Here is a 15,083-nt window from a genome sequence, read left to right as displayed (position 1 = left end):
CAATGTGTATCTAATGTCTGTCCAGATTAAAGCCCCTTTCTATATTCATGTGTATTGGATTTTTTTTTTTTTTATCAGATTTCTTTCTTTAATGTGACATTTATCAGGCACAGAAGAAGGCGGCAGCAGAAGAAGCAGAAAGGAAGAAGAAAGAGGAGATCCGAGCTCTTCAGGAACAGTTGGCGGCTCTCAAGGAGATGCAGTCTGAGGTCCAGGCTGGCAAGGTACACAGCTGTGTATACAGGCCTCCGCACTCTGCGCCGCACGTGTCCCGTATCCAGGAGACTTGCAGAAAGTCGGCCTTTCCAGGTTTATTCTTCATGTATACACTGTCACTTACTGACAGAAGCCAGAATGGCTGCAGATATAAGCCAGAAGGCCACAAAGTGTCAGGATGGAGGGACCAGCGCGCTCCTTGCTCTTCTTGGCTAATGCGTTTTGACAGAAACCACCGCAGCTTTAAACCAGTAATTAACACGTGTAAGGCTGCTTTCACACTAGCGTCGGCCCGACGTGCGTTGTGAAAATAATCCCCGACATGGGCAGCGGAAGCAGTCTTACGACGCTTCCGCTGCCCCATTGTAAGGTCCGGGGAGGAGGGGGCGGAGTTTCGGCCGCGCATGCGCGGTCAAAGATGGCGGACACAACGCGCAAAAAAAGTTACATGTAACATTTTTTTGTGCCGACAATCCGCCATAACACGACGCAACCGTCGCACGACGGCCATACGTCGCAATGCGTTGGTAATGTAAGTCTATGGGGAAAAAACGCATCCTGCAGACAACTTTGCAGGATGCGTTTTTTCTCCTAAACGACGCATTGCGACGTATTGCAAACGACGCTAGTGTGAAAGTAGCCTAAGGCTGAAAATGTCAGTGCAGATATACACTGTGCGCAGAATTATTAGGCAAGTTGTATTTTAGAGGATTATTTTTATTATTGACCAACAACTATGTTCTCAATCAACCCAAAAGACTCATAAATATCAAAGCTTAATATTTTTGGGAGTTGGAGTGAGGTTTTTAGATTTGGCTATCTTAGGAGAATATCTGTTTGTGCAGGTAACTATTACTGTGCATAATTATTAGGCAACTTAATAAAAACCAAATATACTCACATCTCACTTGTTTATTTTCACCAGGTAAACCAATATAACTGCACATAATTTAGAAATAAACATTTTTGACATGCAAAAACAAAACCCAAAAAAATGAGTGACCAATATAGCCACCTTTCTTTATGATGACACTCAGCAGCCTTCCATTCATAGATTCTGTCAGTTGCTTGATCTGTTTACGACCAACATTGCGTGCAGCAGCCACCACAGCCTCCCAGACACTGTTCCGAGAGGTGGACTGTTTTCCCTCCCTCTAGATCTCACATTTTATGAGGGACCACAGGTTCTCTATGGGGTTCAGATCAGGTGAACAAGGGGGCCATGTCATTATTTTTTCTTCTTTGAGACCGTTACTGGCCAGCCACGCTGTGGAGTAGTTGGAGGCATGTGATGGAGCATTGTCCTGCATGAAAATCATGTTTTTCTTGAACGATACCGACTTCTTCCTGTACCACTGCTTGAAGCTGTCTTCCAGAAACTGGCAGTAGGTCTGGGAGTTGAGCTTCACTCCATCCTCAACCCGAAAAGGTCCCACAAGTTCATCTTTGATGATACCAGCCCATACCAGTCCCCCACCTCCACCTTGCTGGCGTCTGAGTCGGAGTGGAGCTTTCTGCCCTTTACTGATCCAGCCTCTGGCCCATCCATCTGGCCCATCAAGAGTCACTCTCATTTCATCAGTCCATCAAACCTTTGAAAAGTCAGTCTTAAGATACTTCTTGGCCCAGTCTTGACGTTTTATCTTATGTTTCTTGTACAAAGGTGGTCGTTTTTCAGCCTTCCTTACCTTGGCCATGTCCCTGAGTATCGCACACCTTGTGCTTTTTGTTACTCCAGTAACGTTGCAGCTCTGAAATATGGCAAAACTGGTGGCAAATGGCATCTTGGCAGTTTCACGCTTGATTTTCCTCAATTCATGGGCAGTTATTTTGCACCATTTTTGCCCAACACGCTTCTTGCGACCCTGTTGGCTATTTGCCATGAAACGCTTGATTGTTCGGTGATCACGCTTCAAAAGTTTGGCAATTTCAAGACTGCTGCATCCCTCTGCAAGACATCTCACAATTTTGGACTTTTCAGAGCCCGTCAAATCTCTCTTCTGACCCATTTTGCCAAAGGAAAGGAAGTCGCCTAATAATTAAGCACACCTTATATAGGGTTTTGATGTCCTTAGACAACACCCCTCCTCATTACAGAGATGCACATCACCTGATTTACTTAATTGGTAGTTGGTTCTCAAGCCTGAACAGCTTGGAGTAGGACAACATGTCTAAAAAGCATCATGTGATCAAAATACAACTTGCCTAATAATTCTGCACGCAGTGTAGATTTGGAATGAGGAAACTAATGAGTTATAGGGCTTGTGCAGGTTCTCTCTGTCCTTCCGACCATCCATGCTGCCCACTGGGCGGACAGCTGCCGGCGCAGGTATCGTACATGTGTTTTATTCATTAGAAAAGGACACAATCATGACCTACTGAACGTCAGACTGTTGTCACCAAATGTCGTCTCCTGGGTGGAGCGGCAGCTGTCCACCCCTGGAATAGAGAGGCATTGGACAACCCCTGTAGACCCGTGGGTAGTGCGTATGTTCTTGAAGGGGCTCTGCAGATAAATTCATTTTTGCAAAGTTTTGCAGCTTGGTATGTCCACTTCTTGCTCTTCTTTCTTGGGGTATTTCACCCCCTTTGTACGATTTGCTGCTGAAGGTACTTAGATGCCACTTGTTAGTTGTACAACAGATGTGGCATGTTCCCATTCACGAGTCCACCAGAACTTCCCTGTGTTTTTTTTGCTTGTTTTGTTTTTTTCCAAATTGCACATTCATCTGAACGTGCTTTTCTTTGTTTTAGGGGAAGGAACAAATCCAAAAAGCAAAAGCAGGTGAGTAGGTTGCATTCATTGTATACACTCCTGTATGTGACAGGAATAAGCAGAAGCTGCTGCTCGGATCCTAGACATGAAGGTTCTGTTCACACAACGTCTGTCTGGTCTTCTGGCTTTTCCAAGACCTATCGAAAATTAGTTTTCATCTACACATGTGTAACACTGTAAAATAAATGCTAACTTTTCAGGCCGGTGTCAGATCAGAGTTTTTCTTGTTTTTCGGGTGGTCGGCAGCCTGTTTAGACCACACTATTATGAAACGAGCCATCCTAGGAACCCTCATCCTTAATATCCCACCTTTAGGCGATGTCCAATATTCTCCCCGTGTCAATGGTTCCTTGCACTGTATTTTTAACATTTTTATGATACAACTAACCAGACAACAAGGACTCTTATCTCTAGGTATCATTAATTATACCTGTAGATGTAGGAGCTGTGGGCTGTGGTTACACCCAAGACTTTGGTCTTATTTTTAGACCTGGTGTGGACTGTGCCTATCTACGTCACACACTGTACAACAATGATGAAATCAGGAAAATTGATAGATTTGCTTAGTGTCCATCATTATAATGATATATTTACCAAGGTTTGAGAGAAAATAACCGGTCCAACAAGTCAGTCGGAAAGCAAGAAACACATAGAACACACGTCATTTCATGACCCTTGTAAAACAGTATTATTCAGATGCCCGATTGAAGCCCCCTTACACGTAGCTGTGCGGGCACAATGATGAACTGATCTCTCCGCCTTACAGGCCGGACAGTCCTGTGTTTCTATGAAAGAGGCGCTGCCAGATTCCTTTGGAGCAGCTTGTCTTGGGGTAGAACAAATAGATCAGCCATTGGCAATCCAACAAGCTGGATCCTTCTCTCCCCGGCATCATCTTGGGTGGAAGAGAGTCTTGAGGCCCTCATGTACAATAGACTGTTGTCTGATAACAATGCGTTTCGTCTACTATGTATAGGGGGCCTGAACATTTAAGAGGTTTAGCTGCAAATTAATGTCATGGCAAGTATAACGTGGGCCGTATACCAAAAATTATTTGTATAGGCCTCCATCAGAGACTATGCATCACCAGCTTTAAGCATATGCGGCACATACGTCACATACATGGTGTGAGCGTGAGTTTAGATGTTTAACCACCGATGTATCATGGTTCATTATGCCAAATGGCAAACTCCACTCTGTATCATATTCATTTCTATATTAGAAAGGTCGCTCTTCTCTCTTAGGCCAGGTTCATTTTGCGCTAGTGCAGTCCGTTCTACGCATGCGTTAAACAGACTGCGCGACGCAAGTGCCTTTTAAAGATTGCTTTATGCGATCGCGCCAGCGCAGATGTTCCACCTATGCTATCGGTGACGGACCCTGAAACACTGCCGACCGTGTCCGAGAGTCCATCACAGAATGACGCACATCACTAACGCATGCCAATTATGACATGCATTAGCGATGCACTACATAATGGCAATCAATGGGTGTGCTAACGCATCCGTTACATAGCGTTAGTACCACTATGTAACGGATGCCGTAGGCGCATTGCCATTAACGCAGTATGAAACTGGCCTTACTAATTCTTCTCCGCTGGTGTAGTGGAGTCATTTCGAGCAAATTGTTCCATTACCAGTCTCCAGAGCAGTGGTAGTCTGCGACTTTTTCCACCGTCACCCTCCATTTACTTACATGACTTCATAACTTTCCCACCTGTGTCTTAATATGCAAAGTGTCGATTCGCCTGGAAACCTCAAAGTAAAGCATTTGTGTCTTTAGTAAGTTGATCCAGGCTGGTAACGCATTTCGGGCAGCTTAATACCTCAATTATCACATTATCTGGGATTTTTTCTCTAACTGTGTAATCATGTGTCTAATTAGGAACTTCTTAAATTTACAGCCAGTGAATGAGGCTGAGTTGCAGTACCAGTTTCAGCCCATGGGCAAAAAGGAGCACTGTTTTGAAAGGGGAGGGGATATTCCTTTTTAAAAGTGCACATTTGTTCCCAAAGGGAAAGAAATAAAAAAGTATTTTAATCACTACCCAACATGTGGTGAACATGTACAACACGTGTCAGAAGCGGGTGTTGAAAATGTCCACCGTTCACATTCAAGTACCGCTGCACGTGCCGTTCCACATTGGTGAATGTATTCCACAGGACATCCAGGGTCATAGCTTGAATTTGTCGCTGTATGTTTACTCTGAGTGTCTGTAATGCTCGTGGCTTGTTACTGTACACCCGACTCTTCAAATGGCCCCAAAAGAAAAAATCCTGCAATAACAAATTTTTTATTTTCTGATCTGGTCCTTTCAATTCCTGAACGACACTGACTCTATACGGTCAAACACGACCACTCTTGGCCGCTCGTTGACTCTGTACGGTCGAACACGACCATTCTTGGCTTCTCGTTGACTCTGTACGGTCGAACACGACCATTCTTGGCCGTCGTTGACTCTGTATGGTCGAACACGACCATTCTTGGTTTCTCGTTGACTCTGTACGGTCGAACACGACCATTCTTGGCTTCTCGTTGACTCTGTACGGTCGAACACGACCATTCTTGGCTTCTCGTTGACTCTGTACGGTCGAACACGACCATTCTTGGCTTCTCGTTGACTCAGTACGGTCGAACACGACCATTCTTGGCTTCTCGTTGACTCTGTACGGTCGAACACGACCATTCTTGGCTTCTCGTTGACTCTGTACGGTCGAACACGACCATTCTTGGCTTCTCGTTGCTTGGCTTCTCGTTGACTCTGTATGGTCGAACACGACCATTCTTGGCTTCTCGTTGACTCGGTACGGTCGAACACGACCATTCTTGGCTTCTCGTTGACTCTGTACGGTCGAACACGACCATTCTTGGCTTCTCGTTGACTCTGTACGGTCGAACACGACCATTCTTGGCTTCTCGTTGACTCAGTACGGTCGAACACGACCATTCTTGGCCGCTCGTTGACATGTGAAATACGACCTGCCTGTCTCCTGGGAAAGACCGTGCAACGATTTATGTGGACATGCCAGAAGTCGCTGTTTCACATCTTGAATTGTTTCCTCAGATATTTTCAGACATCCTCCATCATGCCTATCCAGTTATTCACCAATGACAGAATACACCGTTTTGGTGGCAGTTTTCGACCTCCAAATGACTTTAGAAACTCACTTTGGCACTTCTTTAAGAACTCCGTTTTCCAATAAGTTTTCACAATGAAAACACTCTCCTCCCTCCAAACTGTATCTGTATATTAACAAATGAAGAAGTATTTTGGCAGGGGCGAAATGCAAACACCACACGTAAACTGTCGAAGCACAGAAAGGCGAGCAGCAAGTCTATCTCGTAGTGGAGACGACCGGCGGGGCAACAGGCCAGTGAGACCACTCCACGCAAGGATGTTTCTTGTCTCTGAGGTTAACTGCACTCTCACTTCTCATGAACCAAAGTATGTGCAGTCCAAGTTTCAGAAAGGTCAACCGTCTCTTTTAGAAGCTACAGCAATTTTTCTTGGGAAAGTAGCGAGTAAATAACCTTGTATTAAAATTACTTTTAATATTGCTTTTTTTCCCAATCCCACCTCCCCAAAACAAAAATTAGATAAAAAGTGATCAAAAAGATATAGGTATTCCAATGTAAAAATGACAGCTCGTCCCTTTAAAAAAAATGATCCATTTTAGAGCTCCACGAACGGGAAAATATAAAAATTAGGGGTCTCGGAACATGGCAACAAATAACGTATGACTGATATACCTGTCATGAAGGTTCTCAAGAGCAGTGTGGTCTATAGGTCTGCCACCAAAAATACCGGACATCTGGCAGATCCCTTTATAGGTCAGTGGGGTCGTTGTGGGTACATTGCCATCTAATGGGTCTGGCATAGCTGTCTGGGCACCAGGAAGCCTAATATACACACACTGGCCTGTGTATTGCCCCCCCCCCCGCTTATGTGCCAGGGTGATGAGATGAGAGGCACTGACATAGGTGTTTCTGGATTAAATCTCATTTTACTGCCTTTGGAATAACAGATTTTATTTGTCTTAGAAAGTTGCTAAGCGCCAAGTTATAAAGAACTTATAAAAGACAGCAGCACCAAAACTAAGGGAGAAAGATGTCTGAGGCAGAGAAATAAAGGAGAGGACACAGCCGCGGTCATTTATTCGGGGTACCCGCTCATAGAGACCATGTTCCTGCTCTCAGAGGCAGTGTGCTGATGTCCTAGTCTACGGGGAAGCTTTTAATTGTAACCTGTAAATTCACCATTCTGTCCCTGGGAATTATTGGCTAACAGACATCATGCGAACCACAATGATGGCAAAACACATGTCCCCTAGCTATACCGAAATCTACATAGAAAAATAGACCACTCCATAACATATGAATAAAGTTGCCCCATTTTTGAGCTTTCAGACCAGTGCTGTGCTTGTGTGACCTGGCAGCAACTATGCGTTATATAGGGGATGTCATTATGACAACAGGCAGAGGCTAGTTAAGTGCTCTTTCACACCCAGAGCACTTAATGTCTCATGTGTATATGATACTAGCTGAAGAGCCCAGCGTTGTCCGGGCATAGTAACTAACCATTCTGACATCATTGTCGCCAGGGCAACCTATTATGACATCATCATCGCCATGGCAACCATTATGACATAACCATCACCATTGCAACCTATTATGACATCATCATCGCCATGGCAACCATTATGACATCATCTTTGCCATGGCAACCTTTGACATCGTCGCCATGGCAACCAGTATGACATCATCGTCGATACACACATACACTCGTTTTTATATATATATAGATTAAAAGCTGATTCCTTGGGAATGCAGCAACAGATAGAAGATAAAAAGGTGTTGATTGGTTTAGCTTTCAAAGCCCATACATGCAGTTTTGAGGAGGGTAGGGTAATTCTTACTAACAGATGCCCTATAAAAGGGTCATCGCACCATTAAAGTAACACTACAGGTTGTGTTTTTAATTCATGTTGTCACTAGTCCCCCATTCTGTATAATTTAGCTAATATCACGTTATGGAGTGGTTCCTCCCTATCTGAAAATTCATGGCCATTTTCTCTTCAGTTAGATCATGTGATCTCTTGTTGTCACCCTGGGAATTACACACTTTCTCTTCTCCCAGTGAATAAACTCCAGAAGTTCCTGTTTGGTGACATTGCATGACATGCACCACATAACTTCTATCACAGCGGGTGACAGAAACTTCTATCACAGTTCCTGATGATGATTAAACAGCTCCTGTCAGGCAGTTATAATGGAGGAGATCCCACTTCAGCCTCTCTGACTGTACACTTGTATGTAATCTATTGGCTTAATTAGGGGAGTATAAAAAGATGAATGATCAGTGTCTCCCCTTCCCAGCAAGCAGAGATGGTTCTAGCTGTAGCTGCCCATGACATGGTCTGCTGATACATCCTAGGATTGATAAAGTGTAGTGGAATAAAATGCTGAATGGGATAGACAATCAAAAATCAGGTCTAGTTATCGAGAAAAAAAGCAGTGCTACCATAAAGAAGATGTCAGATCAAAATGTTTATTTTCTAATCAGTCCTAATTATCTATGTAATGATGTGGAAGTGCATTAAAATATGTATAGATCGCCGTCTTCTCCAATTTCAGGCACCACTCCAGTCCTCTTCTGGCCCAAATGACTTACAGTCTACCATCTCAGACAGGGATTTGTGTGTGAACCGTACATGGTCTTTTCAGTATCCGTCTATTGAGCCTCGTTCTGAAGCTTCATATGACGTGCCTCCACTCCTCATAACTGTCCCTCAGTGAGTCCGCTAAGAAAAGGAGCGGTCACTTGGGACTGGAACGGTGCTAGGAACCAGAGAGGATGGCAATCAGTAAAGTGTATTAGTGTACATCATTACTTAGGTATGTAGGATGGATTATGGGATAAAAAAAATTGTATAATTTACAGTATTTATAGCACAATTAAAAATACCCATTTCATCATTTTTGCTTCCATCTTGGTGCTGCTGTGAATTTACATTTCTGAGGGCAGGCTTTGGATAAAATCAGTCTCCTTCCCCCTCCGGCAGCTTACTATACAGTCTATTCTAACTGAGTCATCTATACTGCCATGCTATTGCTACTGATCAATTTTTGCCATTTACACGCTGCAAAAAAAAAAAAAAACGTGCCAGTGAAGCTATAATATGTTATTATATAGTATAGCACCACCTGTTGTTCACAGTGTACAGCAATGTGCACATCCACCTTATGAGCTGAGTGGTCACACATGCTCAGTCACCATCCCCACAGCCGCCAGGTCTCTTCATAGTTATTTAGTATTCAGCCCCGAGCCATAGAAATAACTTTCTGGCTTGCTTGTCAGGGAAGTCGCAGAACCTCGGTAGTAGTATGGCAGTGTAGATGAGAAGACTTTGGATGCAGGCGAAGTTAGAATAAACTGTATAGTAAGCTGCCGGAGGGGGAAGAAGACTGATATTATCAAACGGCTGTCCCCAGCAACTTAAATTCTCAGCAGCACAAAGATGGAAGTAAAAAATGATGGGGTATTTTTTTCTGCTAGAAATGCTGTAAATCAATAATAATAAAAAAGATAAAATGTATTTTTAGGGCTGAAGTATGTAAATAATTTATTAAATTATCCCCTTTTTTACATTTTCCATTTACTTTATTTTTCAAGACGACCGTGGCAAGAAACTATTGATGTCTCCAAACAGCGAAACCCTTGATGACCAGTCGTCTGTTAATAACTACTTAGATAAGTAAGTCCAATATTTGTGTTCTTGATAGCAACCGCCCAGAAGATAAAGGCACAAGCCGTTAAGATTTGCCCCTGTGTACCTAAAGGGTTGTAAGAGAAGTTAAAGTAAGCTATTCTGGGAATGTATTGATCTATATATATATGCACACACTACCGTTCAAAAGTTTAGGGTCACTTAGAAATTTCCTTATTCAGAAATACACTCTATACGTTGTTAATGTGGTAAATTACTATTTTTGCCGCAAACGTCTGGTTTGGAATGCAATATCTTCATAGGTGTATAGAGGCCCATTTCTAGCAACCATCACTCCAGTGTTCTTATGGTACTTTGTGTTTTGCTAACTATATAATAAGGCTAATGGATGGTTAGAATACCCTTGAAAATCCTTGTGCAAGTATGATAGCACAGCTGAAAACAGTTTGGCTGATTAAAGAACCTATAAACCTGACCTTCCTTTGAGCTAGTTGAGAATCTGGAGCATTACATTTGTTGGTTCCATTAAACTCTCAAAATGGCCAAGAAAAAAATAACTTTCATGTGAAACTCGACAGTCTATTCTTGTTCTTAGAAATGAAGGCTATTCCATGAGAGACATTGCCAAGAAACTGAAGATTTCCTACAACGGTGTGTACTACTCCCTTCAGAGGAGAGCACAAACAGTCGCTAACCAGAGTTTAAAGAGAAGTGGGAGGCCCCGCTGTACAACTGAGCAACAAGACAAGTACATTAGACTCTGTAGTTTGAGAAATCGACGCCTTACGGGTTCTCAACTGGCAGCTTCATTAAATAGTACACGCAAAACCCCAGTGTCAATGTCTACAGTGATAAGGCGACTCTGGGATGCTGGCCTTCAGGGCAGAGTGGCAAAGAAAAAGCCATATCTGAGACTGGCTAATAAAAGGAAAAGATTAATATGGGAAAAAGAACACAGACGTTGGACAGAGGAAGATTGGAAAAAGTGTTATGGACAGACGAATCCAAGTTTAAGGTGTTTGGATCATACAGAAGAACATTTGTGAGACGCAGAACAACTGAAAAGATGCTGGAAGAGTGTGACGCCATCTGTTAAGCATGGTGGAGGTAATGTGATGGTCTGGGGTTGCTTTGGTGCTGGTAAAGTGGGAGATTTGTACAAGGTAAAAGGAAAGCTATCACTCCATTTTGCAACGCCATGCCATACCCTGTGGACAGTGCTTGATTGGAGCCAATTTCATCCTACAACAGGACAATGACCCATAGCACACCTCCAAATTATACAAGAACTATTTAGGGAAGAAGCAGGCAGCTGGTATTCTATCTGTAATGGAGGGGCCAGCGCAGTCACCAGATCTCAACCCCATTGAGTTGCTGTGGGAGCAGCTTGGACCGTATGGTAAGCAAAAAGTGCCCATCAAGCCAAACCAACTTGTGGGAGGGGCTTCTGTAGGCATGGGGTGAAATTTCTCTAGATTACCTCAGCAAATTAACTGCTAGAATGGCAAAGGTCTTCAATGCTGGAATTGCTGCCAAAGAGCCACGGCACCTGTGCACTGCAGTACTTTGCGCTGCCCTCAACATGGCAGCGAAGTATGCCTGCAAAGGATTGCGATGCCGGGAAGCCTGTGTGGATGATGCTGGGTTGCGTCATCCACAAGAAGCAAGCAGGAGGGCGGCGATCATAAGAAGATGGGAGGCGCCAGACCAAGACCAGTGACACCCATCGGACCGGACCGCCCCGCAGGTGAGTATAATAAACTTATTTTTCAGTTCATGCAGGTAGGGATGGGGACTTATATACAGCATTATAGAATGCTCTGTATAAGCCCTGAAAGGTGATGGCCGTATCTTATATCGGCCAAAACTGCTGACAGGTTCCCTTAAAACTGAGTACCTCCTCCAATTTCTGCTGATTCTGGTACAGTTTTTCTTTTTCTTCTGTGCCCCTCTGTTCCAAAGTTATGTCCCCCGGAAATAATGATGAAAATTTTCTTTTCCTGGGCGTGTACTACAGAACTTCTATGTGGGCATGGCTGTGTTTTGATTGGCCGACATCAGAAGAGAATAAACAAATGCCCACACAGAAGTTTTGTGGTACACGCCCAGGAAGGGAAACTTTACACCATTATTACCGGGGGACAATACTTTGGAACAGAGGGACACAGAAGAAAAAGAGAAGCAGTTCCATAATCAGCAGAAATTGGAAGAGGTTCTCGGTTTTAATGTAGAAATCCAATGAAAGGTCCTCTTTAAAGGGATATTCCTACCTTAGCCTTTCATGACTGAGATCTCAATGCAGGAGCTATGGCAATGTAATTCGGCCACGCTCGGTTGTTTGTGTGGTCTCCTGTGGCCTGTTGTGGACAGAGTTATTCTTATCTCTACCATGATGAGTTAAAATAGGAATGGCCCTTAAAAGGGCACAGGAGCCCAATTATTTAATGTTGGTGATCCTTGGAGTTGGACCATCACAGATCAGAAACTGATGGGATATCCGAGCAATATGCCAGCACTTGTAGAGCTGGTCATACTCATAAAGTAAAAGTCTTCCCAAACTGGATGAGTGACCATTTCTGACGATCATTTAAAAAATAAATACGTGCACGCGATGTTTCCCATTGGTCGACTGCAGACTTTCTGGCGAAACATTGATTTGCCATTATGTCAGAGCACAGGTTGTAGGGGGCTCAGTGGTCTAGAGTCTCGAGTTTGGATCAACCAGATTCCCTTTAGGTACTTCAGGTTTCTCCAAGGTCCTTTATCCTCCAGTCCGCCATTTCCGATCATGTGAGGAGTCGTAGTTATTCAACAGCTGGCGAAACATGACTGCTCTCACACTACAAACATACTGCAAGGTTAACTGGCTTCCTATTAAATTGTCCCCCAGGGTATATAACGTTCGGGCCCCACTGTGTACAGGGACGGATTACAGCTCTGACGTACATGTGTCCTATTTGCAGTTTATGCATCTTCTGTGGGGAAAGAGATGAGTCGTTCACCGAGGAAGGCTTGGATCTCCATTACTGGAAGCAGTGCCCTATGCTGAAACGTTGTGAACACTGCAAGCAGGTAAATGGCTTCTTGTCCTTCTCTGACAATACAGCTGTCATGTTGTCCCTTCATCAATATCTCATACAAATCTCCTATATAATTTTTCCAATTCTTAACCAGGTTGTGGAAATTGCCAGTCTGACTGATCACCTTCTGACCGAGTGTGACCACAAAGACCTGTTTGGCAAATGCCAGCGCTGCACTGAAGCCATATCGAAGGATCACTTACTAGAGCATGTCAAGTCCAAGACTTGTAACCGTAAGTACCTGCTTGGGTTTTCTTATCCTGGATGTCAAGGGCATGTGACTTAGGATGCATTATTACAGCACTAGCGCTTAAATTCTCCTGGCGTGTACTTTAAACACATCCATTGGATCCAGTTCGCCTGACGGAGGCTGCAAGAGTTTTTTTTACTACCTATGGTATATCTATGCGTATACAGTTGTACATGTCAGAGGTATACGTAGATAGCTCTTTCCGAGATACTGTGTGAATGTACCCTTACTTCCACATCACTAGACTAAAGCTTCTACACCATCCTCTCAGCACTGGTCATCTTTCTCCAGGAGGCCACGAGTGGCCTCTAGGGATGAGCAGATCACTTTACTCGCCCGTGGTCCCGGTCACTGCTCTTAGGTGATGATGCGCCAGCACAGCAAATCATAAGCAGATCCTGGGATCCCCGAGTCCACGGCCAGAGAGTACTGACCTGACACATGGACCGGGGTTGTGCGAATTGATCCACTCATCTCTATTGGCCTCCATAGTAATGCGGCCACCAGGAAAAAGTTGCTCAGAGCCAACAGAAAATGAAGTTGCACATCTCTTTCCTAACTTCAATCTAGTAATTAGCAGGGATCAGTCATCTTCAAGCGCTTTGGAAACTTAGATTTATTGCTGTAAACCCACAGCAGAGTGTTTGGAATAAATCTAGAAATTATATAGCCTGCTTCTTTTTTTTTGTCTACTACATGCAAATGGGATTTTGTAAACTGATTTACTTGCCTTGTGCCATACTGTTCTTATGTACTAATGCTATCTGCATCCAAGATCTCCAACAAATGATCCATCTGAGCTCATACGGTAACTGATAATCAAGAAGATCTAAAAAGCCAAACATAAGAAAAGAAAAAGAGTGAGAGAAGATTCCATAAATTGGCCATACGTATTAGTGGTATATTGTTTGGGCGCAGCTCTTGTGATCTGGTCACCGACAGACCCCAAAACCTACAGTGCAACTATGGAAGTGAAAGATGACTCGTGTCTCAGCCTTCTATTCAAGATTGGTAGCCTACATTTCCAATAAGCGACATCAGCCCGTGGAACATAATCATGGTCATTTATGGGGAGGGAGTAAAATCTATTCCACCATCATTTACAGGGAAAGAAACTGGTAGTGCTGTCTGTACCTACATATATATATTCAATTTTACACAGAGTACTATCTGTGCCTATATCATTTGCCTAAAGACAAGGAGGTAGACTATCTGTATTTACATAATTTGTGTTCGGCTCACCAGGTAAGGTGGATCCTCTAAAGTCTTGGTTCCAGGTGGGCCCATGGGCTCTGGGCGCTGGTGTACTAAGTAGCCACTTAGGCAGTGAGGAGATGGCGCACACAAGGATCTCAGGAGCAGCAGGATGAATGAAGAGGATACCAGCAGGGGTGCATGCCAGTACAAACATAAAAAGCATGCCAAGCATACTACTAAAGAAACAATCCAAAGACACAGGTGTGGGTCTAAATGGTTCTAAAAGTAGGTTTAGGGAGATGATCCAGTCTGTGCAACTAGTAAAACACGATGTGCAGCACGGCAGAGCGCAGCAAGCTCAGGGGAAGAAAACAGAGCATGGGATAACCCGGAGAGGTGTGTTAACAATTTTTACAGGAGAGGCAGGGCAGTACTATTTGTGCCTGCATCATTTACAGAGAGAGACAGGGAGGCAGCACTATCTGTGCCTGTAATAATGACAAGTAGGCAGTGCTATCTGTGCCAACATTATTTACAGATGGAGACAGGGAGGCAGCACTATCTGTGTCTACATGATGTACAGAAACAGACATTAAGGAAGTACTATCTGTATTTACATCATTTACAGAGAGAGACATTGGGCAGTGCTGTCTGTACTTGCATATATATTCATTTATACACAGAGTACTATCTGTGCCTATATCATTTACATAAAGACAAGGAGCTAGAATTATCTGTATTTACATCATTTGTGTTAGGCTCACCAGGTAAGGTGGATCCTCTAAGCAAGGGGTGTGAAACCTCAGGCCCCAGGGCCATTTACGGCCCTCGTTGAC

General features: G+C 43.7%; 1 protein-coding gene across 5 annotated transcripts in view; it reads left to right on the top strand.

Moving 5' to 3' along the window:
- The window catches only part of CEP104 (centrosomal protein 104), a 70,923-nt gene that overhangs the window by 43,478 nt on the left and 12,362 nt on the right, over positions 1–15,083 (top strand). For all 5 annotated transcript variants that reach the window (XM_077250309.1, XM_077250310.1, XM_077250308.1 and 2 more), the window contains exons 15-19: positions 108–224; positions 2,971–3,001; positions 9,666–9,747; positions 12,684–12,792; positions 12,895–13,033. In XM_077250309.1, the coding sequence (XP_077106424.1) occupies positions 108–224; positions 2,971–3,001; positions 9,666–9,747; positions 12,684–12,792; positions 12,895–13,033 (478 nt within the window). The remainder of the gene's footprint in view (positions 1–107; positions 225–2,970; positions 3,002–9,665; positions 9,748–12,683; positions 12,793–12,894; positions 13,034–15,083) is intronic.

This window comes from Ranitomeya variabilis, chromosome 4 (assembly GCF_051348905.1).
Source record: "Ranitomeya variabilis isolate aRanVar5 chromosome 4, aRanVar5.hap1, whole genome shotgun sequence".
NCBI classification, from domain to species: domain Eukaryota; kingdom Metazoa; phylum Chordata; class Amphibia; order Anura; family Dendrobatidae; genus Ranitomeya; species Ranitomeya variabilis.
This window is presented reverse-complemented; position numbering and strand designations above follow the sequence as displayed.